Source organism: Thalia democratica, chromosome 2 (assembly GCF_965202585.1).
Source record: "Thalia democratica chromosome 2, ktThaDemo2.hap1.1, whole genome shotgun sequence".
In the NCBI taxonomy this organism is placed as follows: domain Eukaryota; kingdom Metazoa; phylum Chordata; class Thaliacea; order Salpida; family Salpidae; genus Thalia; species Thalia democratica.
Genome location: NC_139166.1, coordinates 25,560,684 through 25,588,468, shown reverse-complemented (window position 1 = coordinate 25,588,468; position 27,785 = coordinate 25,560,684). Strand labels below are relative to the sequence as shown.

The window sequence follows — 27,785 nt, the reverse complement described above, 5'->3', positions numbered from 1 at the left end:
ATCAGATTGAATTTTATTTAAGTTGAGATAATTTAAAAGTAATACTATCAAGATAGAAGATGTTGGATCTTAAAATTAAAACAATGGATGGACAAACTCATGCATTTACTGTTCCAGAGAATGTAAGTTCTATTTATTATTATAAAAAGTAATAAAAAAGTTTAGTAGTGTTCTATTTATCTTCCTAACTTGAAATATGTTTTTAAACAAACAACTCTCTGAAAATTTAAGTAGATATTTTTAAAATTGACAAGGTGTACAGAATGCTTAGGTAATTTGTATTAGCTCCCTCTCCAAAAAGTTTTTAGAATTTTAAGTTATAAATATGATGGTAAACTGTTTTATATTTTGTAATAAATTTTTTATTTTAAAATAAACACCCAAAATTCCAAGCTAATTCTTTGTTATTAAAGATCTTAGCAAAGCAAGTACAGTACTGTACAAATAGTTTTTATAAAAAAAAAGTACAATTAGCAATAAAAAATATTTTTAGGGATTTTTTGGTAATAGCTATGTTACTTGATTAAATAAACAAGTGCATGTTTGAAAGTTCATAGGTAATTTTTTCACTCATTTTAATTTTACACTGAAGTAAAAGTAAGTTTTGACTGCCTAAGAAATTCAAAAAATGTTTACTCGAGCTACCTATAAAATAATAATTATCTGTATACAAAGAATTTTTTACTTAATTAAATATCTGAACTTGTTCATTGTTCAACTTGCAATAAAGCAGGGGTTTGCAGCCTTTTATAAGTTGTAAAACAGTTTTCCCAGAAAAAAAGTCTTTGTCTACTATAGTTATTTAAAGTAATTGTGGTTAACAATAAAAAAGTTTTGTTTTAATACACAAGATTGATAAAAAAATCAATAATAAAGCAAGGTAACTACAAACTAACAAATTTAAAGTCTAATTGTAGTGCTTTTCTACAAAAAGTTTTTTTTATTGTTTTTAAAAGGTATTTTTTGCTTAAAAAATACATAGCAGGTTGTAGATTTATGCTTTGCTAATTGCAGTTTGCCAACACTTGCAATAAAGAATATGTTATTTCTTAAAGTAGCTTAACAGAGTTGTTTGAATGTAAGCTTATTATCTAAAACGTTTAAAATAGTCAAAATTTCAAAGCTTAGTTTTGAGTAGAAGAAAATAATATTAACTGAAACCATCTCATTGGTATTTAATGAGATTAGTTGTTAAACAGATAACAATAGGAAACTTGAAAGAAAGAACTGCTTCCACTTTGAATATACCAGCCGGTTCACAGAGAGTTATTTATCAAGGGAGAGTTTTACAAAATGACTATAAGTTAAGCCAAAGTGAGATCTTTTTAATATTCCAAATTTTTAATAAATAAAATAATAAAAAAAGGTATAATTTCATGTTTTGAAAAATAAATTATTTTTCTAGTTTTGTTACACAATCTGGTAACACCAGAAAAAAGTTTAAGTTTAAATAAAAAAACTTAATTTCACTGTTAAGTTATTTAAACGTTTTACTTATTAAAATATGTTTGCTTAAAATCTATTTTTGTCTATTTATTTTACTTGTTTTGTTTATGAATCAATTAAAAATTAATCTAATTAGCTTGAATTCCTGTTTTTTGTTAAAATCTTTGAGTTTCTTAAGTTATTTTTTTCTAAAGGTCATCATGATAAAACTCTCCATGTGGTAAATCACCCTGCACCTTCTAGCAACAATCCACCAAATAGCCAACAAGGAAACAGAACCAGTAACAACCTATCAGGAAATAGAACCAGCAGCAACCAATCAACAAACAGAAACAACCAATCATCAAATACCACACCCACTAACAGGCCAAGTGGTCACATGATGAGAATAAATATTGGTGGTAGTGGTGGTGGTAATGATCTCAACTCCTTTTTTCAGGTATTAAATTTTTAGCCTACTTAAAAAAATATATTAAAAACTACTGTAAGGGTATATATAAAGTCTGACCAATAATTGAATTATGTTTTTTTAAATTTTGATTCTTGTAATTCTCATGTCTCATTAAGGCCATAAGCGAGTAAAACTATTATTTTTAAAAACTAACAATTCTTTTTCAATTTAATAGCTTGAGAAATAAATGTTAATTTTATAAAATTTAATTTTTTTATTTATTTTTGAAGGTAAAGTCAGTTTTATAATAATTTTATAATACCATGGTATAAATAGTTTTTTTTTCATTGTCAATTTTCTGAAAAATAAGCAATATTTTATAATTATACCTTTTCTTAAACTTTGCAAACTGCTAGGAACTTGAAATTTTCAAGAAAAGTTTGTTGTACAATTATTATTTAAAATAAATTTAGAGTTGTAACTCAAAATATTCTAACCAACTTAAATAAAGTTCCTCAAAAGTCTGAAATATCATGAAATAGTTTTTTATTTCCTTAAGTAAATTAAGTTTAAAAATTGAAAAGTGTTGTAAAAAAGGATATGTTATTTTTTTTTGCTGCTTAGTTTTAATCCTGTTTTTTAATTTAACTTTCAATTTTGATAGTATTATCTCAAAACTTATAACTCAAAAAGGCAGTCGAAAGCAAATGGTAACTTAGTTGAAAAGTGCAAAATAAAACAAAGTTCTTAATAAAACTTCACCTTATTATGTTCTTTCTAATGTTTTTAAGAAAAAAGTTCTTAATACTTTTAGGATGATACTAAATTAGGGTTATCATGTTTAAAGGAATTAAAATATGAATACTGGATTTAACTAGATGCAGCTGTTTTGTAAAGCATTACACTTAAAAATATAGACTTGGTTTTAAAGTAACTGTTTCTTAAAGTATGCATTAAAAATGTTTTTGTATAAAAATTAAAGTTACAGATTAATATGATTATTTTAAAAGTTTTGTTTTATTTTTATTTTCAATTTTATTATATTATAAAAAATTAATATACATTTTTAACTTTTAAAGTACAGTGACTTGCACTTAGGTATGCATAGAGCAAAAGTCCGTAGCCAACCAACAGTGAGTACCTTAGTAATGCATATCTAAGTGGTAGGTTACTGTACATTGATGCTCGAAATTCTTTTCATTAGTCATCTCATACATATTTCTCATAAATATTTTTTTTTTAATTTGAGAACCATTACTTCAAGGAGTACTTATAATTTAAAAAACAATTAGTTTTAATTTAGTTTTTGCACTTAACTTGATTGCTTTATTTTATTTATACTTTTTCTTGGAGAGAATTAATCACAGGGTGGCTACAAAATCTGGAATCCTTGAAAAACCTAGAACTAGACAATTTAGACTAAAAAAACCTTGAAACACCTGGAATTAGAAAAATTTTCAGATTTTTTTTGAAAAGCTTGGAGTTTTGAATAATAGTTAATGTTAAGTAGTAAAATTTTGATTTGACACGAAAAATCTATCATAAAGATAAAATTTTTATTTTCATCAAAGTTTTAAATCATAAAACACTTTTTAAAGTAGCTTAACATTATCTTTTTAATGTTGTTATACTACTTGAGACAGTTTTTAATCTTAAACTTAACTTAAAACTAAAAATAGTCCCAACAACTTACACTTTCAAAAACCTGTAAGATATTTCTCAAAAACCAGTGGTCACCCTGCAAACAGTATATTTCTCATTAGTAGAATAAGAATACTTAAGTTCACAATTACAGGTTTAAACTATTTAAATTACAGGATACAATTGGTCGAGCCATCAGCGGAGCTTTGAATCAGGGCTCAGGTGTACCGATAGTAAGTTACTCATTATTTTCTACTTAAAAACTAAATTAACTTACTGAAAATTTTTATTAACTGTTTATGTAAACATTTTTACTAAAAGGTAACTACTGATTTATTTTGAGTCAAAAAACTTATATTTTTGAAAATTAAGTGATAAACCTAATAAACTTAAAACACTAATTAGCAATAAAAACAATCTCAGCATCTGATTAATTACTATATTTCCAATTGAAATTTAATGATTGAGTAATTTCTGTCCACTAAATTTAAGTGCCATTATTTAGTTTTGTTATTGTTTGATATAATTTTCAAAAAGTCAGCTTGCTTCACATAAACAAGTCACTTAGAAACTAAAATGTTTACATTCTTTTTTATCTATAAACAGAATTAAAAGTTTTTCTGTACAGCCTTAACATAAAGATCATTTAAAGTTTTTAGTCTGCAAAATTTAACAAATTTTACTACTTTTCGTAAATAGTATGTTTTTTGAAAATCATTAATATTACTTGTTTGTATTTCAGATGTACAAATGTTTGGTTTGTTGTTGACAAAAAGACCAAGTTTAATTTACAAGCGTTAAGTTAGCTCGAATAGCTATTTTTGGAACTTTTTTAAAAACTCAAAACTTTAAAACTTATTATTTCTGTTGTCTTTATAGTTAATTATAATCGTTTTTATAATTTAAAAGAACGTTCCTTTGCCTTCCTTTCACAATAACTTTCATCTAATTTGGGCTTGACTATTGATGCAGGGTCCCTTTAAAAAAATTGTTTTTTTGCATGTTTTTATTCTGGTTGCTATGTGTAAAAAAGTAGCTATTATTATTTTAAAATCTACTTATGTTTGTATGTGTTCCAATGTGTTCTATTATTTTTTTCTAATCATTTTTATATGATGTGCCAAATTCAATATTTAAAAAAGTCTTTATTAATTTTTCTATGAGGCATATCTTACAAAACAAAATTAATCAGAAAACAACAATACAACACGTTTGAACACATACAAAAAAAAAAAAAATGTATATTAATAAAAATGAATTAATTTTTCGCTTAAAGAGGCTCAAAAAATTATTACGACATTTCGAAAAGTATCCATTTTTTGAATATTATTACTGAAAAAGTAATTAATATTTTAGAATTTACATATATTTGTATGTGTTGTATAGTATTGTTGTTTTCTATTTTTTTGTTTTGTGAGATATGCAACATACAAAAAATAATGAATACTTTTCAAAATCTTGAATTGGGCACACATAAAAAATGAAAATAATTAATGAAAATAATTAGAAAAAAACATTAGAACACATACAAATGTAAGTAGATTTAAAAAATTAATTAAAAGTATAATCATAAATTTACTTATAGCGACTAAAATAAAAACTAAGTCAAAGTTTTAAAAGGGCCCTGCATCAATAGTCAAACCCAAGTTCGATGAAAATTGTTGTGAAAGGTAGGCAAAGGAACGTACTTTTGAATAAAAGAGCCTAATTAGCTTTAAATATAATTAATATATTCTACTTCTAACTGATGTTAATTAAGAAGTTGTTAAGTATCTATCAAGTTAAGTGGCAACCGTAGGGACATTGCAGCTACTTAGCATAGCCTTATAAAGTATCAAAAAATATTAAACTCCGCCTAAAAAATTCATACATCCACTGCATCATGTTAATTAATGTTAACATAAAGTGTTCAAAATTTATCTTTACTAACATTTGCAAGATATCCATAAACTGTTACATGTTTTCTTTTATGTGAGTTTATTTGTATTAATTGAAGTTCTTGAACTTTTTAGTTTTACTAAACAATTTTAATGCAGCCTCAGCCGACCATAGTCGAACTGAACATGGACGACATTCAGGTGGAAATGGACAGGACGGCGCCTCAGGTCAGCGGCAGTTCTGTCCGGTCGCAGCAGCAGAGAACCACAGAACACTTTTGTCCCAGCGTCATGGACAACTTGTGGACTCATCTGAGCGACCTTGAAACGTTGCTGGATTCTGAACAGGTTGGGTTTTTAATTAAGTTGTTCTATGACATTTTAACTCTTGTAGTTTATATACTTTTTATTATGTCTATACTATTTAGTATTTCATAATTGTATAGTTAAATAAGTTTTATATAACAAAACTGCAATATCTTTTTTTTTGGAGATATAATAGGTAAAAATAACTTAATATGTTAATTATAAACTAAACTATTTTTTTACTGAATGTAATTTATTATTTTTTTTCTGAATATAATTTATTACTTTTTTAGTAAATGTTATTAAGTTTTTAACTAAAAACTAGAAAGGTTTTGTTTATTTAAATTAAATTTTGCAAATAGGTTCAGTTTATTTTTGAATTTAAATATGTAAACTCAATATAAAATTGATGAACTTTAATTTTTCAATTATATAATTATTCTAGCTTAATAAATTGTTGTTGTTAAGCTAACTATGAAATTAATTAACAAGTAAAAGTGAATCGTTTCCTCATAACTATGTTTTGATTTTTATATCAGTAGTAATAGTGGTCAGTATTATTTTAAATTTATTAATGATAAAGTATTTGAAAAAAAAATCTATTGCATTAAAAGAAAATGATAGACAGTTCTGCCAAATTCAGATCTTAAACAGAAAAGCAAAATTTTTCTCATGTTTATCATTCTCCACATGTACTTGTGTACAGTTTCAGCAGAACAATAGTTGTTTTAGCACGTCATAGTTTCGTTTTCAACAGGTGTCAGCAAGGAGAGAGCCGGAGGGGACGGGCGGTGCCGGTGGAGAAAACGTCAACTCGAACACCATTCCCGCTGAAGACGTGCCCGCAGTTGAAGTAGATGCAGCTGGTAAGTTATAAGTTTTGTTTCCAAGAGTCTGTTCTTTCAAAAATTAAAATATTACTACCACTTGTAAATAGTTTTTGTAATGCATATTTGCAATGAGGGTTCGTTTTTAGCACAGTTCTTAGTTTTTTTTTCACTGCTTAGAATTTTTAACGCGCCTTTATTGTGTAGACTCGAACTCGTCAGCCGAGTTCACAATGCCCGTTCCGCTCCACCATTCTCAAAGAAGTTTGAACTTGAGCAACACTGATTTAGGTTAGTTGCAGAAAAAAAAAAAGAAAGTTTAGTGACAGCGTTGTTTTGGAGAAAATAGTTTATATATTTTTTAGCAGTATTTTACTTAAGTTCTTTAAATTGAGTTGTTTCTTCATGTTATCACTGAACAGTTTATGATATAAATGTTAAGTAAAAAAAGCATAGTAATAGGTAGTTTTTCAATACAGCAAGTGCTTTAAGTTTTCTGTTTACCCCTTTTTTCAATTTGTTATATAAAGAGTTATATTTTAATTTAATTATTACTAAAAAATGAAATATTAAACAGGTCCTGAAAACGAATCTACGAGTCAGACCAATTCTGCTAACAATACCAGAGACAGGTAAAACTATATTTTACTATAACATGGAATTATAAATGAATTTTAAGTATAACTTGTTGAAAAATTGTGTATTATTCCGTAACTTCTTACTATTATTAATTTTGACATGGTTAGTGTTTATGTTAGGTATTGCTATACACTTTCTAGTTGATAACCTCTTTTTTATCACGACAAAAATAAATAATTTGATCTTTCAAATTGCATGTGTACCTAGCACTAATGTAGCATGAATAACAAAACAGGAACAGGACGGTGATGGTTTCGGAGTTTCACAATTTTATGAGCAGGTTCACCCGAGCGCAGCCCAGAATCAACAGAATGATGGAGAGAGCAACTGAGTTCTTCGCTCGAGATCCCAGCTTTCAGTCGACAACTGTAAGTTGACACTTTTTGTGATCTTTTTTGATGATTTATGGTTCGAGTGTTAAAAATTAATTAAATTTTTGATTTCAAATTCTAAAAGTAATAACCATTATAGGTTTTAATACAATGAATTTATGCATAAAATAATATTTTGTTTTATTTTCTGTAATGTATAGTGTATTATTTCTAATAAAAAAGTTTTAGTGAAAAGTAATATCTCAATCAACGTTTAGTTTGTAAACTCTCAATTAACATTGTTCTTTTATTATCAGACAGAAAGCAGCGATAATTTATTACAGGGAGAAGACTACGTTCAGCAGGAACGCTTCATGCAGGATTTCCAGCAAGTCAACAGGCTGGCAGGAATGATTCACCGCGGTATTGCCAACGCGCAGGTTCCACTGTCGCAGATACCTCCGCGCGCACTGATGGCCCAAAGTGAGTTGTTTACGGAATGTTTTCAACACACAAGAAAGTTGTTTGATGTGTAAATATAGAATTTCAGTTAAATAAGTTTCATGTAATGTTGTTGCGATGTAACAAATATTTAAAGTATGAAGACTAATAGCAGTGTTTTCTATATTTGTGAGACTTTATCCTTTAGTAGAAGTTAATTCGTAATTTAGTTGAGATGTAATATAAATTAATTGTTTAACTTAAGTAATTTCTTATTTAATAAATGGTCGTTGTGATATATTTTAATTTAACTAAAATTCAATACTTTTTTAAAACTTATGTCTTATAATAAGTATAACTGATATTATATAGAAAATAAAATATAACTGAAACAAAACAGAGTGATAAGAAAAACTAACAATGTAAAAGTTTATTCAGTATGTTAACAGATAATTTTTCGGTCCTATTAAATAAAAGAAAATAAGTTCTTGAGTTCTTATTAGTGTGAAACAACTTATTAAAACTATAATTTCAATTCTGAGTCAAGCCTTTTTTTCCACCAGCACGCCAAGATTCAGTACCGAACGTGAGTGGAATGCCATTGAGAGGCTTGGTGAGTGCGGGCAGAAACAGCAGGAGGAACGAAGCACCGACCGCGTTAGTTTTCATTAAACTTTGTGAAAAGTAGCTTGTAATAACTGTCAGCTAACTCTTTTTTCTTTTAACTCAAGTATAGTAACTTTTAACACTATGTAGGTAAGTATTTCATAAATATTCTACGTGATAAATATGTTTATTGAATACTATGACGTTGAATAAAAATACAAGTATTTGTGTGATTAGTTGACATTTTTTGTTTGCTGGTCAAAGCTAATAAAAGCTTATCAATTTTTAATCCAAGTTTGTTGGAATTCAAAAGTTATACTTAAAATGTTCAATAGTCATATAGTAATCGATGAAAACATTTTAAATCTCATAAAAAATTAATTATGACAGCGGCGGCAGGGGAAGAATTCGCGTGAGAAGTTCAACTCCTTCATCGAGAAGCGCATCATCAAACTTCAGCATGCCCTCCAATATCACTGTTAGTTTTTTATAAGTTAACAGATGTTTTTAGATTTATGTTTCTTGATTTGTACAGGGACACTTGGTCAGTTTCTTTTAAAAAACATTAAAATATTTTACGAAAAACAATCTAGTTCTAAAGAATCAGAATAAAAATCTTTGATAATATGTATTTCAGTTATAGGAGTAAATATAGTTTCAGTTATCTGATAGCTTGTTCTTGATTCTTATTGAATAATAATATTTAGTGGTTTATATTAGTATAGGTTATTTGGATCTTATTAAGATTTTTTTTCACAAATATCAGTTTTTCAATAAAAGTTTACCTTAGCGAAGCATAAACTCTGCCGGAGCCTGATTGTCTTTTAAATCCTCGCAAAGTAAAATTAATCCAAACTGCAATTAATTTTTTTAAATCCGACTTACGGCCGAGTTTATGCTTAGCTTACTTTTCACGTAGTAAAGTTCTGCATTGCTGGGGAGTCGTACAGAAAATAAAAAACCTTATTTTATTTGAAAACCTTCGAAACCCTCTCAGGAGCCTCAGTGGAGTTTATGCGCGCTATCTCTTAACAAGCACCTCAAAAAACATTCCCGTTCGTTTTAGATCGTTGGCAGCAGACACTTTGTCATTCCCACCAGGGTGCGGAGCTCCTCGCGAAGGAGCAGAGCAACAGCGACCACTTCAGCGTCGCAGAGGTCCACCACCAGCGGCAACACGGCCACCACCACGACCCAGGCGAGCGGCAGGAGGAGCCGGGAAGAAGTCCTGAACAGGATCCTGCGCGACGTGGCCGACCTGAACCGCGAAACTCAACAGAACCCTCCAAGACCTTCCAGCAGGTCGCGGCGCAGCGACGACTTGACTGAGGAAATCGACCGGCTGCTCGATTCCGCCCCGATCAGAACGTTCAGGAGGGGCGGGACTCGGGAGAGCTCCCAGCCCGCGGCTCCCGCCAACTCGGCCGAGCAGGTGGCTGCGAGCGGAAACGAGGCCGACACGGAAGGCGAGTCGGCCACCAGCTCTGCGAGGAGATCGCGTCCAAAGAGGTCTGCGTCTAAAGACGACCAAGGCGGGAAAACCAAGAAAGCGAAAAAATGAAAAGAAAACGCCGTTCTGAAAACTGTCTCTTTCTTTGTGTGTTTTTTCTGTTCAAAGCAAAAGTTAAACCTTTTCAAGAAAGCAAGTATTGAAAACGAATGTTGTGTATTTTCTTATTAAGATATGCATATTTTTGTGTTATGAATTACGCACATATTAACGAGTCTAGCGAAATAAATTTAAGTTACATAATTTTGTTTTTGTTTATTGTAAATATAAATAGCTTAATTAAGTAGTTGTCAAGCTTTAAGTAGCTATAATTGTTTCTAATAACATTATGGTGTTTCAAAATTTATCAAGAAATTTGGAATAAATTAGTAAATTAGGTTGTATATTGTTAATAATATTTTTAAAAAGTATTTTTCTAAAAGAATTAGCTAACCAAAAAAAAAAAAACTTATTTTGGAGTAAGTTGTTTGTTTATTCCACTAAAATTGTTACTTTGTGTTTTTACTACGTTAGATTTATTTTAAATTACCAAATAAATATTCACGATTAACTGTATTTGTTTAAATTAAATACCCAATATATTTCTAAGGTTGTTGTATTATTTTATTTTCAATGAACAGTTATATTGAGTGATAAATAAATCAAATAGTTAAATCAAAATATAAGATATTTCAACCTAGTATTATTTTTTGTTGGGTTTGTTCTTTTACTTAACTCTGTTCTTTTTTTGTTGAAATGTTGACATTTGAAACTTAAAATTTATTAATATTTAAAATATTGAGCGAAAACAATATCTTGTAATCGGGAAAGGGTCAAAATTGCACGAAGACATAATTGCATGAGGGAACTAAATTGTACGAAGATACTTCTTTACGAAGAAAAATTTACACGAGGGGACAAAATTGCTCGAAGGCAATTTTGCACCAAGGGTCAATTTTGCACGAAAGTAAAAAAAAAAACCGAAATAAAAACAAAAAGATAAATTAAAAAAAATAAAATAAAAGTTACTGACCGAGGGTAAGGGATAACAGTGATAGCAAAAAAAAAAAAATTCAACCCGTTCAAAAATGTCTCCATGCAAAAATGTTACTCGTGCAAAAGTGTCTTCGTGCAATTTTACCCTCTCGTGCTAAAGTATATTTGGAATTTTGTGCCCTCGTGCAATTTTGTATACTCGTGCAAATTTCACAGCTACCCCTTGTAATCAATTAATTTAATATTCTTATGACATAAATAGGTAAGGAAGAAAATCTGAATTCGTATAAAATAATGCTACCAACCGTAACCCTTAATTATTTACATTCTTGAGTTAAAACGGCCACTTTTATAAAACTCAGATAGTTAGAGTCTTTATTTTTGGGTGTTGATTTAAGATAATATAGTAAGAAAATAATACATTTGCATAAAAATAGCAACCTTTTTAAAATTAGTGTGAGAATTCTCTTTGATAGTTTAAAAAATGTTTTTAACAAATAAAAAATATATGTTTTATAGTTTTTTTTTCAAACATAATACTTAACATCTTAAGACTTACTGGGTGCACGACTATTTAAATCTGGAAAATCAAACTCCGACAATTCTAGTTCTTAAACAAATGTTTAAAGGGTCACAACTCAAAAACTAATATACATTTGAAAAAAAAAAATCAATACGTAAATCTAATTAATACCTACAAACACTATTTTTTTCTTAAAAAAAACTTTTAATTAATATTTTTGTATATGTGGCTAAAATAAGTTTTAAAATATATATATAATTTTAATTATTGAATTTTACTTTTTAAATAAATATTTTTTTTTGAAAAATAAAAAAAAACTGTTTGAAGGTATTTGTTAGACCTAAACGCGCGTTTTTAATTTTTTTCAAATATGTATAACTTTTTCAGTTTAAACATTATTTTAAGAATTTGGATTGTCATGCCACCAGATTCATTTAAGTAAATTTCTTCAACTTCAGGCCGCTAATGTACTAATAATTTTTATTTATGTACATTGTTGACATTTTTTCAAATTTATGTTAAATGTTTTGAAATTTTTTAGTAATTTTTGTTGGTGCTAAAACTGATATTTTCTTGTTTATCTTATGCTTGTGAATTTTATCTTAAGCCTTAAGTGATTGGAAAGCCAAGCTATCTTTATAGAAAGATATCTTTTTACCAGAGGTTATTTAGTTTGTTGAATTTGATTACAGACATTGTTTTATTTAAAGTAGAAGAAGTTTATATGAAGCGAAGAAGTTATACGCAGGGTTTCTACACACTAAGATAACTAAAGTTAATTCGAGCTTAATCAAAAACAAGCTATTTCGAATTATTTTAATAATCGCAGGCTCATTTTTTTGCTTTTTAAATTTTAAAAGATGTGTTTTTAAGTCTATATATATGTTACTGTTTTGGTAATTTTAAGTATTTAATCTTACCTACCAGTTTCTAAACATTTAAAATTTTTTGACTTAACTTTTTTTTTGATTTTTCATTAACTCAGGCCTGTGTTTTGTCACTCGAACTGGCTTTTTTTGTCTTAAAGAGTGGCAACCCTGTATGTAGACGGAATTATAATTTTATGTGAAAAAAATTGAGCATTTTCAAAGTCAGATATTACCTGTCTCACAAGAAGTCAGTTAAAAAAGTCAATGAGTAGTATAATTTTTAGTTTGGTATTTATCAACTAAAATTTTTGTCTGGAATTGTATCTTTCTATAAGTTATTCATGATAGAATTTATTGTTGGCGTTGAATTGCCTGGTTCAAGAAACATTTATGAGTAAAATTTAATAAAAAGCTTAACGTTCAATTTTCAATATCTTTTATATAAGTTTAAATTAGTTGTAATAAAAACTTAATATAGTTGTATTCATCTTTTATAAATACATATTTGTATAAGACTTGATGACAGTAAATTGTAAATGAGTGCTTAGCAAATTTTAATTCTTACAATTTCTGTTATTAAATTATGATTATTTTTTCACTTTCGTTTAAACTTATATATACAGGGTTGTCACTTTCCTGGGATCCTGGAAAAACCTGGAATTTGTCAATTTAGGCATGAAAACCTGGAATTTGGGAAATTTTGAAAAAAATCCTGGAAAAACCTGGAATTTTCATAATTTTCACATGTTCAGTAGTAAAATTTCGATTTGTCTGAAAAAATCTATCATACAAATAAAATTTTTTCTCATCATCAAACATTTTTTCTATTAAAAAACTTATTTAAAGTATTTATACAGTATCTTTTCAATGTTTTTCATACTATTTAACACAGTTTCTTACCTTAAACTTAACTAAAAGCTTAAAATAGACCCAAAAATGTGTACTTTAAAAAACCCGGAAAAAATTAAGAAAACCTTGAAAAATTTTTGGAAAAACAAGTGGCAACCCTGTATATAATATAAATAATGATTATCACTAAAAGTTTGATGTATAGCAGCTAAAGAATAGTATGTAGAATATTTTTTAATACTTAACTAAAAACTAGTTATGGAAAACTTCTCTATTTGGTGGGATAGAATGAAATAATAGAGTTGAGGACTAAATTATTATAAATATATTTGGGAGCCGCGGTGTTTTATATATTTGTACTTCAAACTGTTATTTGTTTTTTCAATCAGAAATGTTTAGCGAAATAGTTATGAAGTAAGTGCCACAGCTTACTTTTATATAAGTTAACATTATGTCCTTAAAAGTAGAAAGTTGTTTGTAAATATTTTTTAGTTGAAATGAAGTTGCGCCCTACCCCTGCTGTAGATGAAGACAAAATACAATATTCTAAAAAAAATGTGTATTTAACCTCCGAAAAATCAAATAATTTTTTTTTAAAGTGGTGTGCCTAGCATTAAACTTTTTATTAAATTTACATTGTCAATTATTCAAAAAAGTCATTTAGATATTTATTGAACATCCGCCTTGAAATATTCAATTGTTTCTTTTAATGTTTGTCGTAAATAGTCTAGTTAGTTATAAAGATGAAAAAACTTCTCAAGTAGCTTATTTATTTAATGCTTGGACAGTAATTTGGCTTTTAAACCATTTGTATTTGAAACCATTTGATACGACTTATTTTGATACATATTTTTTGTTTATATCAAGGGTGGGAAAGTTCTTTAGTCGACAGGTCAGATGTAAGCAAAATTATAGACATATTTTCAAAGACCTCCATATTTTCGTATATTACTACTATAAACGAATTTTAGTTTGTCAAATTTTGAGTTTATAACAAAATAATCATGAAGTTATTACCACAGCTTGCTTATCATTTAATTAAAATAATATTTGTATTTTTATACATTAAAGTTTATTGCAAACAAAATACAAAATAGAAGTACTTTTCGGACACGCTCTTCAGTATTTTTCGTGTCAAAACAAGCTGAAATAATGATTTACTGATAAAAACTAATAAAACTAAGTATTTAAGAAAACAAATTAAATTAAATTTAACACAATAGTAATAATTAACAAATTAAGGCAATCGTTTAATCAGAAATAATATAAATGTAACACAACTTTACTAATCAACTAATTTAAGTTCAACGAATTAAACAAAATGGTCGAATAAAGTGTGTCGAAAACTATAAAGTGGATAACTTCAAAATAATATCAGTTGCTCGTAATGAATTTCACCTAAAAACTTTAGAAGCTATATACATTTTAAGCTTAAAGCCAGATCTCTGTAAACAAAAGAAATTTGTTTATTCGACCATTTTGTTTAATTCGTTGAACTTAAATTAGTTGATTAGTAAAGTTGTGTTACATTTATATTATTTCTGATTAAACGATTGCCTTAATTTGTTAATTATTACTATTGTGTTAAATTTAATTTAATTTGTTTTCTTAAATACTTAGTTTTATTAGTTTTTATCAGTAAATCATTATTTCAGCTTGTTTTGACACGAAAAATACTGAAGAGCGTGTCCGAAAAGTACTTCTATTTTGTATTTTGTTTGCAATAAACTTTAATGTATAAAAATTGTAATTTTTATAATGGAAAAACCATTATTTCAACATTTGTATTTTTATGAAAATACTTGTTTTTTTGTTTATTACAAGTTGTTTTAACTGAAAAGTAAGTAGCAGATCGGATAAATTTGTTTGCTGCCCATCCCTGTTTAATAAATAAGTTAGTGCAGTTGTTATTTTTTATATTTAGCGTCTTAAAAACCTAAACTTGTAGTAAAGAATCAATTCAGTACATGGGTTGGTAGCCTTTTATAAATCGCGGACCAATTTTCATAGAAAAAATTAATGCTGATATTGTAAAATATTTGTAGTAATCAATATAAAAAATAACTGTTTAAAAACAAACAATTTTAGAACACTAGCAAAGATTATTTATTAGTTTGAGAGACTAATTGTAACTTTTAAACACATTTTTTTCAACTTAAAAAGTTAAAAAAAAAACTCTTGGGTTTGTACTTCTACTTTGCGGACCCCAGTTTGCCGCTTAGCCTACCTGGTACTTCAAAGTAATTGAAATTTTTATTAAGTTTTAAATTACTGACACAAATAATTCTGTTTAGCTTATCAAATAAATAAAAAAACTAAAAGTTCAATTAGAAATATATGTTAGAAAAGGATTAAAACAGATTACTAATAATTAAAACTAGAACAAACTTGTTTTAGTTAAAAAAAATCTATTAAAGGCTAAATTGTACAGATTTTATCATAAATAAATATATCTTTCTTTGTTGAGTTTATTTACAAACTAATTAAAAGAATGATAAAATCTGTACAAGAAAACATAATGAAAGCTAGGTAAATACTTATACAACACTTACTAATAATTCCAAAAAAAAAGTCAATAAACCGATATTTGGGTCTTAAAAATTTATATGTTTGTACATAAAATTATTTTACAAATTACAAAATAACCACATACATTTTAAGACTGGTTTTACTGCTAAATAAATATCTTATTATACTTATCTTTAATAAGAAACTAAAGTTCAAACTAATTAAACAAACAACCAACGTAATTAACAGTTGAACGCAAGAATAAATCCAAGGATCCACATCACCAGGACGAATGTTCCATCGGGAAATCTACCCATTGGGGTGAGGGTGGTAACCAACAGAGTGATGCCTCCTCATAGCAACCAACCTGCTGCTACTGGCAACAACCAGGTAAGTGTTAAATAGATCTAGTTTGAATGTACCAGGGTGGCCACTAAACCTGGAATTGGAAATTTATTGAATAAAACCTGAAATTTTGAACAAAAATCACTAAAAAACCTGGAATTTTAAACAACTATTACATGTAAGTAGCAAAATTTTGATTTGACACAAAAAATTTACCATATAGATAATTTTTTTTTGTCATCATCAATTTTTTTTAAATTAAAAAACACATTTTAAGTAGCTTTACAGTATATTTTCAATGGTGTTATTAAACACTTTTTAACATAGTTTTATACTTAACTTTAAACTAGAAATAGAGCCAAAAACGTGTACTTTATGAAACCTGAAAGAAATTTCTCAAAAACCGGTGGCCACCCTGATATACAAGTTGATATACTCGTAGGTAATATTTTTCATAAGAAGTCTATGTTCTGTCATAAGTTTAGTGGCTAGATTTTATAAGTCTTTGAAACAATTAAGTTAGTTTTTCAAATGTTGTTCAAAACTGAACAATCTAAGTTAAAAATGCTTATAGGTAATTTTGTCTTATGATTTTATTTGTAATGTAGACATGTATATTTATAAAGTTACTAGATGTGTATGTTGATTTTTTTTTGATAAAATAATAACAACAAGTTTTGATAATCTTTATAAAGATTCTTGTATAATATAGATAAACTATTAAAAAAATTGTTTAAAAACATGTACTTTTTTTCTGAGAATTTGTAATTTTTACTTTAATTAACTTTTAAAATTAATTAGTTCGGAATTGAAGTTTGTTTATTTTAAAACTTAATGAATAATAAGTTTAATAATATGAATTACTTGCACAATGCTTTTCTTTGCTTAACTGACATATGTTTCTCTGTGTTGAACATTTAATACAGTTCCACGGAGTTATGTAAAAAAATAAATACTGCAAAAAAAAATGAAGAATAAATAATTTATTAAGTTATATTTAATAACCAGCACATAACTTTTGGGGACAAGTTCAAAATCCACCTGCGATCAAAACCCACCCGCTTTCAAAATCCAACCAATCAAAATCCACCTAATCAAATTCGAGAACCGCTTACCGAACGAGGGTAAGGGTTAGGGGTAACAGTGAAAGTGAAAAATAAAAAAATAAATAAAATAAATTAGTAAATAAGGAAAATGTAAAAAAAAATCGGGTGAATTTTGAACGCGGGTGGATTTTGATAGTGTCCAACTTTTCAAAGTACTCTAGTTTCAATTTGTTATATAATGCTTATTGATATACTCAATTTAACAATGTGAGTTGACTAACATATATTTTGTATACTATTAATTATTATTGTATTTATATATGATAATTATGGGTCAAAGCTTGGTAAATACACAAATTTATCTTCTATTCTTTTATTGCAGCTTTTTTAACTAATTCTGTGGAACTGTGTTATCTAATACAGAAAACAAATGTCCGTCAAATAAAGAAAAGTAATGTGAAAATCGTTGTTTTTGTTATACATTCCAACGAACTTTTTTCGTTCGGATCTGTATTAAAAAATTACTAACTAGTAATTTTAAGTATTTAAAAATCAAATGATAAGAAATAACTTATAATTAGATTTATTATTTTATTTAAACAATATTTTTGATAAAGTGTTGTTTACCAATTATTATTTTTAGCAACAAAACCAGAGGCTACCAAGAGTGAATGTTTCTAGAGCTACTGGCAACAACCAGGTTATCATTGGTTTTGTAAATGTTATTAGGTCTTTTTCGCATAAACAAATTGAAAAAGTTAGAGGTTTTTATTTTAAGAAATAGTCTTTTTGTTATCTTTATCATAAGTAAGTGAGTAAAATTTTTAAGTTTGGCAAATAATTAAGGTTGATCAAAGTTAAAAAATAACTTATTTTAAAATATAGTTATAATATAAACATGCTCATTTATAAAAATGCAAGATGTGTGTGTTAATTTAGATTTTTAAATAAAATGAAATTTTTAAACATACTGTATAAAAAAACATTTATAATATAAATAGAATATTAAGAAAATTCTATTAAAAATAATTGCATTAGTTTTTTTAAGTACTATTTGAATTTTTACATTAAATAGCCTTTAAAATCAAATAGTTTAAAATTTAATTTTTTTTATAGTAAAACTTAATAAATGGTATTAATTAAAATGTAAACTTTATTTAGATATTGTTTATCATTTTGAATTATGATTTTTGTAAAATGTTCATTTCAAGTTTTTTACTTTTAAGCAGCAAAACCAAAACCTACCAAGAGTGAACGTTTCAGTGAATACTGCGCCTATTCCTAGTGCAGGTTAAAATTAAGTTGTTTTTAAATTGTTTTCACAACTAATGTTATAAAGTTTTTGTTACAGTATCCCTATTTTAAAATAATTGATCAGGCGTTTTTTATGATCAATAAAAACATCGGCGAAAGTCTGCAGAGCAGAAGCCTGGACTTTCGTATGCCGTTAGACAAGCTCAAGTAACAAAAACGTTTGATCATACCAATCTCAGTCTACTGAAGGCTTGTGGTCTGATGATCGAATTGGTATGATCAACCCTTTTGTTACTTGGGCATTCATTACGAGCAGATTTTCTTAGTTTTAATAATGAAAATTTAAAATAACAAACAAGTAATTAAAATTATAACAGCCTTCTATAAGTAAATAGTAAAATATTTTTTACGTTAATGTTGAACTAAACTTTTCAACTTTCATTAGTCGAGTTTTACTTACAGTTCATTAATTTATTATCAGTATTAGATTAATTTTAGATAAAAAAGTAAAAGTATTTTTTTTAAATTCTGCGTTTTTAGCAATTAATTCAAAAAGTGTTTTTTCTTACAATTGTATAGTAAATATTTATTATGAGTAGATCTTTGATTGTTATTAACAGAAAAAAAAAAGTTTTTTCAGTCAAGTGCACATAAATACATTTAATTAAAAATCAAAAATATTTATATCAAAAGTTCAAATAACTTTTATCAGGAAGTGCAAATGGACAAGCACCAAGAATCGCTAGACCAATCGATAGCTTGCAAAATGCTGTCAACAATGCTTTGAACGCTAATGTGAGCTGGTTGTTTAAAAATAAGATATAAAGCAATTTTTTTTGATAATTAAAATGTGTTAATTTAGCTTTTATGTTAGAAAACTTAATAAAAAAAAATAAGCTGAAGTTAAGTTTTCATATATGTGTTTAAAAGTTTTCAAGAAATTTTAGTATGTATAGTATTTTTAAACAAATAATTTTATGTTTTTTTAAATTAAACATTTCAAAGTGTTGTACACTTAAATTTTTTTAATCTTGGTGTTTTACTTTATATTCAGGTTTGCAAAAAAAAAACAGGAATACTGGAAAAACCTGGAACTTGAGAAGTTTTGAAAATAAAACATGTAATTTCGACCAATAATCATTTAAAAAGCTGGAAAAAAACAACTAAAAATTTCAAAATATATTTACATGTAAAGTTACAAAATTACGATTAGGTTGGAAAAATCTATCATAAATACAAAAACACTTTTGTATCATCTCAATTTTTTTCATATAAAAACTCATTTAAAGTAGCTTTACAGTATCTTTTCGATGTTGTTATACTACTTAAGACAGTTTTTTTTTACCATTAGTTTAATTTTATACTTAAAATTGATTAAAAAGCTTGTTGTCTAAAATCCTGGAAGACATTCAGAAAACCTGGAAGAAATTTACAAAAAACTTTTGGCAACTCTGAAGTTTTAAACAAATAAAAAAATAATTTTAACAATATTTTACTAAAAAACGATTTTTTTTTACAAACAACCAATGTTATTTTGAAGTAAACAAACTTTTTTACAGAATGGCTTCGGTACAGAAATAACGAGAGCTTTAAACAGCGCGTTGTCATCCAACATCTCAAACGCCATCGCACAAAGTTTAAATTTTGTTTAAACTTTTAAACGTTGTCTACTATTTGAAAATACTTACTGCTTCAAGTGTAATTTAGAATAGTTTTTTGTAAAATAATTTAAGCATAATTAATTGCAGCTTTGGCTAACAATCCCGTGAACCCAACCCAACCGGGACCGAACGTGCTGAATCAGCACTTGCACGTGCCCAGGCAGGTCAGGCCGAGCGCGCCGACCAACCAGAGACAGAGCGCCCCACCTCAGGCGCCTCAACCCCAGCAGCAGCAAAATTTCCAACCACAGGAGCGAGGCGGTCCGCAGATCGAGGACTCGGACGTCGACGACTTCAACGGGCTGTCGGCGGAAACAGTAGCCGAACTCACTTGTTAGTGTTTCGTCGTTTTAAATTTGTTTTCTTTAAGTAAGTTTTTTTGCTTTTAATGTTTCAAACGTTTGATGAAGTTAGTCATGTTTTGTCACTAGAATTTTTAGCAGCGTGCAAAGAGGTCAAGAGGAGTTTGTGTATTTCAATCTAATTGAATTTATCTAGTTGAAATTGTTACTATATTTTATTAAATTTTGATCAGTTTCTAACATATATATATAGGTTTTAGTAGTTAACAATTGAAAAGAAATTCGTTCGGAAATAAAACTGAATATATGATTTAGATATGTAAAAAAAGTATTGAGCGGTGTAATTGTATGTTTTATTAAAATAAAAATTGTAAGTCATATGAAAATAAGTTTTCTATCACATTGATAAAAATAAGTATTTTTGTATTTTTTCTGCTAAAAATAGGCATTTGATGATTTATGAGCTTATAAAAAAAGGTTTTCTACAACTACAGTTGTACAACCTGAAAATACATGTATTGTACATATTTCATAAAAAATACTTTATTAAATATTAGTTTTGTAGTTTATTAATAATTGAAAACAATTTTAAATTAATTTTTTTTAGCAACAACCAAGGTCTCACCACCATTAAAATGTTTGAAAGATCCGGCTGTCGCAGAGGCTAGAGGTAATTTTTATTATTTTTTTATATTTTGTTTCACGGTTGACACTTTACCTGGAATCCTGGAAAAACCTGGAATTTGACAATTTAGGCAAAAAAAAAAACTGGAAAAAACTGTAATTTTAACAATTTTCACATGTTTAGTAGTAAAATTTCGATTTGACTCAAACGTTCTATCATAAAAATAAAAAAAAATTGTCATCATCAAAAGTTTTTTTATTAAAAAACATATTTAAAGTAGCTTTACAGTATCTTTTCAATGTTTTTATACTATTAAACACAGTTTCTTACCTTAAACTTAACTTTAAACTAAAAATAGACTAAAAAATGCGTACTTTTAAAAACCTGGAAGAAATTTGGAGAACCTGGAAAAACTTTTGAAAAAACGAGTGGCAACCCTGTTTGTTTAAATGATAAACTGAATATAGCAATAAAATATATAAGTTAGTTTTTGTATTCTACAATTAGTATGTAGTACAAGAAACTTAAGAAAAACTTCTATACATATAAAGAGTTTGAGTTTGTATTTAAAAAGTGGTTTTAATCTTACCTTTGATAAACCATATAAACTGGTCTTAAGACCATCTAAAAAAACAAGTTTCTTTGTACTAACACAAAAATCTATAAAGCAAGTTTTACTTTTTTTACTTATGATGGTCAATAGAGTGTTTCATAAAACTTTAATATATTTTCTCTAATGTTTAACTTTTAATGTGTTAAAAATGAAAATTCTTATGACTTTTGCCAAGGAACTTAAAACTAACTGACTTTGAAGTTATGTGAATATATTTACTAGTTACAGTGTTTTACTAGTTAGCAAGTTTAAAATTACTTGAAATTTTAATTAGCTTAATTTTGTAATAATTTTGTACAGTTTGGTTTTTGTACGTAATGTCCTAATACAAAGTTTGTTGGTTTGTTGCATATAGAAATTTATCCTACAAAATCGTGTAAAGGACCAAATGGAGAGCGCTCATTGGGCGAGATAATGATGATTTTGTACGAGAAAGCCATGTCAAGGGGATTCACCGACACTAGATTGAAGCTGGTAGACTTTCTAGCGGATTACAATTTTCCCAACTTTCCCTCTTCACACGACAATTCTGATTGGAGTGAGTTGTTGTTTGTGAAGCAAATATAAGGCATAAGGAAGGTTGTATTTTTGTAAAACATTGAAAATTTAGGTTTTTATGGGTGTATAAATACAAGCATTTATTACTGCAACATCTATATTTAAAAAAAAAAAGAATTTGTTTTTGTAGTAATTGTTATAAAAAAAGGGAAATGCGTTTTTACATTTATACATATTTTCAGATAATGGATAAAAAATATGAATTTAGTATATAATAAACTTAAGACAAGCATTTTAATACTAAAAAGCAATTTAATGGTTGAATATACGAAGCTCAATGTGCATTATAAAAAAAGAACCCAGTAAGCATCAGTTTTGTTTCCTTCTTACAAACAACTCAAACTGTTCTTGCAGATGTCATGGAGAAAGCGCTTATCATGCTGGTGAACACGATGCAGCTTTACCACGTGGGCGCGCTGTTGGGAGAAGACCAGTTCGTCATTCCTCAGGACTGGATCATCAAGTTCCGTCACTTCTTCTCCACCGCCCTCTTCGACGGATGCTACATCGCCAACAAGCCGAGAATGATTGTCAGTTTTCACCATTTGTACAAAGTGCACTTTCCTAAAGTCTTTGAAATAAACTTTAAGTAAAAAAGTATAGACTTCGTGTACATTACCTAAGTCTTTGAAATAAACGTTAAGTTATAGTAATAGATTAACACACATAATTTTCTTATTCAATTCTAAATAAAAAACTATAATTTAAGTATTTATCTTTAATTTTTTATATTTAGAAATAAAAAAATATTTTGTTTAATAATGGAAACAATTTTTTAGAACAATGAGTGAAGTATGATTGTCTCCAAAACAACATATATATTTATAATAATTTTCTTTAAATATAAGTATCACTTTTATTAACGTAATTTCAACCTAAAGGTTAACATTGTTGATCAAAGTTTGGTTTTAGTAATCGTTTTAATTGTTTAGAAAAATAAACATTTTTGATTATAATTTTAATTAAACGTATAAACTTAATTTTAAATAAACACTGTTGTAACAACTCTATAACAACAAATGTATGTTATTTCTGTTTTCACAGCAAAGACTCAGAAATCACTACCCGAAAATAAGAGAGTGGCTGAGAATGTTCTTCGCAACTTCAGCCGGCTCACCCCCGCACGTCGACCTCGCAGAATCAAACTTCAACGCGATCACCAACTTCCTCGAAGAGCTCTTCACTCTTCTCTTCTGCGGAGGTTCGGTTTGATTGGGTTGAGTTGTTTGTAGCGACTAGTTAACGTTGATGTTTTTGATGCAGACACGGGCATGCCTTGCGAGCTGGGAATAAACTACCTGATTCCGAGGTTCTTCAAAGCTTTCCTTGCTCTCAACATCGGGCACGTCGACGGAGGCATCGAGTCGTTTGTGCAGTATATTCACGTAAGTGTATACTATACAATTTTTAAAAATTCAAGTAAAATACGCGTACATCAGCGTGAAAAGGTTAAAAATTATTTATTTATTCTTACTTGTAAGCAATTTAAGTACTGAAGTGAAAACGTTGCTTCTTCTAAATCAGAACATTTGTTTCTTACATAAAAATCAAAACAAACCATGTTTATTGCAGGAATATTTAACAAACAAGCACGGCGTGAGAGGCGGCCCGATATTCGAGCTCGGTTTGAACCACCTGCTCACTAGCATGACTGGCTGGCAGCAACAAACCGAATACGCTGAAAAGTTCCTCCACAAGCGAGGACATCAACCGCAACACACCGCTTCCGTTCGTTGTTATGAGTGACTTTAAGGCTGATTTATAACTTAAAGATTAAATTTACCTAAAATCTTGTTAACCCTTTAGTTGGAGTTTCAAAGTGTGTTAGGACAATTTTATAATTTTGGAATTTCAGATTTTTTTTGCTAAATCAATCCTTTAACATTGTTAAGAATAAATTCAACACTTAAAATTTTTATATGTTTTAAGCTTTTTTTCAGTTTAATCTAAGTAGTCTTTTAGTTTGCCAGTGCTTTAAGTTAATTATCTTAAGAATTACAACAATTTTACTAGGGAATTAAAAATACAGTTCTTAACTAATTAAGAACTGTTTTAACATTAACTTCATGTTGCTTAATTTGTTTAACAATTTCTATAACTTAAAATAACTTTGTCGAATAAAAATAATAGTTTAAAGCTTTCAAAACCGAATTAACAATCACAACTGTCTAAATAAATGTTTTGATGTTAAAGGTTTTATATTTACCTATAAACTTTTTCAGAAACCTGTAAGCCTCAGTTCTACTCCTGGAACCTCAAGCTCTTCTTCTCAAGTTAGTGTTTGCAATTATCTAATTTAGTTTGTTGAAAAAATATATTAGACCATATACTAACTGTTAAGTTTTTTTTAATTAGCTTTACAGCTAAAACTTCTGTTAAAGATTTCATCGCTACTATTTTTGAAAGGTAATAAAAGCTAAAAATGAAACAGTAAATAAATACTTCTTTACAAATAGCACTAATGTAATTTAAAGCAAAAGTTTTAGCTATTAAAAATATAGTATTAAAAGTGATACAGTTAGTTACAAACAAGGTTGCCACAGTACCTGGAATCCTAAAGAACCTAGAATTTGGAAATTTAAGGAAATCTGGAATTTGAGAAATTTTGTAAAATTCCGTAAAAACTTGGAATTTCTATCAAAATTCTCTACCAAACCTGAAATTTTAAGCAATTTTTTAATTTAAAATAATAAAAATTTTGATTAGAAACGACTAATATATTATGTAGATAGTTTTTATTTTTTATCATATTTTTTTCAAACACTTATTTAAAGTAGATTAATGTATCTTTTAAATGTTGTTTTATTATTTAATACAGTTTTTTAGCTAAAATTTAATTTTATACTGAAACTAAACCAAAAAGCTTGTTCTTTAAAAAAAACCTCGAAATGATTCAGAAAACCTGAAAAAAATCAAAAAACCTTTGGCAACCCTGTACATAATAACAAAAAAAAAAAATATCGTTAGTATAAAACACAATAGTGAAAAATCAATAAATGTAAGTTTATATAAGTGAACACTGTTTTCAAGATTGAAAAGTCACATTTTATTGTCAATACTTTTGTTTACAGTCAGCACAGAAGCGCAAATCGGATTCACCTGATAACAGTAAGACCTCAACAAGTAAATGCAAAGGTTTCAATTCTTGTTTGTTTTTTATAAGTTATACAAAAATATTTTTATGAACTTTGAGTAAAGAAAAACGTTAAACTAAAAATTATACACTGGAGTTTTGTAAATTTAAAATTTTATGTATTGTTAATGTGTGTGTTATCTTTGAAAAAAATATCTTAAATATTTATAAAGATAATAAATATTTATTGTAACATCAATTCTAATAAAATAAAATTGTTTTAAAAGGGGGATTTAAGCAGCTATTGACTTCAAAAAAAAAACTAGATTCCATGTTTTTTAACTATTTTTCTTATTTATATGCTTCAAGTTACGTAAATTAATATGCAACGAATTTTCGTTATTTTTCAGTTTAAAAACCTACACAAAATTTCTTAAAGTATTTATTTGTATTTAACAGTTTTAATATTTTTTCTTAAGAACGGTGTATTAATATAAAATTATACTAGTTTAAATTGTAGAATTTTTGTTTTGAAAAACTGTTTTTTTTTCAAAAAAACAAAAACAAACGTAAATAGTTTTTAAAATATCGCTTACAAAAGTCTTAAAAAAAATTGTTTATTTAATTCAAAATTTTAACTTTTAGTTATAGCTTTTATTTTACATACCTGAATAATGTGAGGTCTTCCTAAAGACTTTTAGGTTTGTCCTCCGTATTCTCTAAAACTGCCTTTAAAACACTTCTGAGTTTTTGAGAAAATATAAGTTAAAAAACAAGAATAAAAATTAGAATATTTTGAGTTTAGAAACGACTTATGCTTATTTTTTTCTATGTAATACCAATACAGATAAAATTAATTGTATTTCACTTATTTAGTAAAGATGTTGCAAGCTTTTTGATTGTAAAATAAATAAATAAATTGGGTATATTATAAACAAAAACGGCAAAATTTAAATAAGCTATTCAATATTTGAATCAGTAAAAAAACAAAACTACTTTTGAAAAAAAATACATAATTCTATAAAACAATATATAGCTTTTAGTTTAATTTTCTTCTCATCAAAAAAGTCAAATACCGCTTGCCAGCCCATTTTGTAATAGTAGTTAGTAATTGAATTAATTATAACACACAAACTTGATAATAAAAAAACAAATTTATATTTAAAACCATTCTTTATCCCCTTTAGCTAATATAAAATAGAATGGCAGAACAACACACATCACTAGTTTTTCAGTTTATTTTTTGTTTGTAAAACGTAGACACTAAAAAGTAATTTTTTAAAGTAAATTAAATTTTTTTCAGCAAATTAGACTTTAAAAAACTTTTTCTGTACATTTAAAGTCACTTGCTTTTATAAATTAAACTACAGTAACTATTTGTATAAGTGAAGTTGCTCTATAATCCGAGGTTTTTTTCAAGTAAAATTTTCTCTCACAGGACATTCATTGCCAATGGTAATCAACGAAGATGATTGGAGGAAAATGGTACCACGTGGGTGGGTGGCCAACATTGAAAGAGACGTTGTCAAGCAACAAAAGATGCCAAATGTCAAACAATTCAGTCAAGCTTACAAAGTAGGCATGAGTGAGAAAATGTGATTGTAAGTAAGTTGAACTAGTCAGTGTCTTTTGCTTCTAAATAGAATTACATACTTAAATTCTTGATGTTTGAATAAAACGATCACACGTCTTTTAGCTCTTTTACATTAAACATGCTTAATCAATAAAATCGACAAAGTAAGGATAAATAATAATTTCCTCTGTAAAATTTAGAATCTTTTTACATTATACCCCCTTAATAATGTTCTGTTTTTTAAGCTTTTGAAAAAATAAAGAAAAAAAATTCTAGGTTTCATAGAAAAAATTAAAACTTTAATTTTACATAGAAAATTTGTAATTGTTTTGTTAATATGCTATGTTTATCTTTTTTTTTATAAAACAGGTATGTTTTCAACATAATCATTCAACAGAACAACAGAAGCGAATGAACTTTAGTTTTTATGTAAAATAAAGACATTCAGTTTGATCCATATTTTCAAAGGACTTTTCTTTTTCATTGCGAAGCACAGAAATCTTGGTTTTTTCTATGAAACAACTCAATTGCCTTTAATTTTATTTTTTAAATATTTAGTTTATTAGAAATTATATTTATATCTAAACTTGAAAATATATTTAATTTAAAATTGTACACTTACGTTATTATTTTTGGTGACAGTATAGTTTTTTCTGGTAAAGTAGTTTTGATGCGTTATCTATGGTTTTGTTGCCTATCTGTACTTTGTTATTAAACTAATATTATTTTATTGATACTTATTTCGCTAAATAAAAGTTTAAATATAGACCCAAAATTTAATTTTCTGTCATTTTGTTGTATATATTTTTGGTTAAAAATAAAATATTTAACAAACTAAATAAGTTTGTGTTATTATATTAGATCTTCAAATGCTATGTGTTGTAGGTCTCAAAATTTTAGCTTAGTTTAATAGGTTAAGTAAGCCTATATAAAGAAAGTTCTAACACTTATAATGATTTTAAAAAGTTCATTGCACAGAAAAGAACTAACGATATAAATAAAATGTTTTTTTTGAA

At 27.3% G+C, this 27,785-nt stretch overlaps 1 protein-coding gene across 3 annotated transcripts; it reads left to right on the top strand.

Moving 5' to 3' along the window:
* Positions 1 to 27,534, top strand: LOC145849739 (uncharacterized). 3 transcript variants are annotated; one of them, XM_082954784.1, is made up of 27 exons: positions 1 to 122; positions 1,200 to 1,314; positions 1,641 to 1,885; positions 3,655 to 3,711; positions 5,515 to 5,703; positions 6,419 to 6,527; positions 7,066 to 7,120; positions 7,363 to 7,495; positions 7,783 to 7,921; positions 8,443 to 8,536; positions 8,876 to 8,963; positions 15,969 to 16,109; positions 17,754 to 17,810; positions 18,340 to 18,400; positions 19,077 to 19,159; positions 19,924 to 19,999; positions 20,113 to 20,358; positions 20,935 to 20,997; positions 21,948 to 22,103; positions 22,478 to 22,653; positions 23,168 to 23,324; positions 23,387 to 23,508; positions 23,696 to 23,851; positions 24,346 to 24,396; positions 25,195 to 25,258; positions 26,635 to 26,801; positions 27,139 to 27,534. In XM_082954784.1, exons 1-26 carry the CDS (start codon positions 60 to 62, stop codon positions 26,793 to 26,795), a joined length of 3,057 nt encoding a protein of 1,018 aa, XP_082810910.1. In that variant the 5' UTR covers positions 1 to 59; the 3' UTR covers positions 26,796 to 26,801; positions 27,139 to 27,534. The 3 variants fall into 3 exon arrangements, with proteins under 3 accessions (XP_082810910.1, XP_082810909.1, XP_082810908.1); XM_082954783.1 differs by having other exon boundaries at positions 18,337 to 18,400; positions 26,635 to 26,797; XM_082954782.1 differs by having other exon boundaries at positions 18,337 to 18,400.
* Positions 27,535 to 27,785: the final 251 nt, after the last annotated feature.

Bases quoted from the DNA above. Each gene is read 5' to 3' on its own strand.
- LOC145849739 (XM_082954783.1), top strand. From the start codon at position 60: ATGTTGGATCTTAAAATTAAAACAATGGATGGACAAACTCATGCATTT. The intron at 6,528-7,065 runs GTAAGTTATAAG...AATATTAAACAG, and splicing joins AGTTGAAGTAGATGCAGCTG to GTCCTGAAAACGAATCTACG. The intron at 20,359-20,934 runs GTTAGTGTTTCG...AATTTTTTTTAG, and splicing joins AACAGTAGCCGAACTCACTT to CAACAACCAAGGTCTCACCA.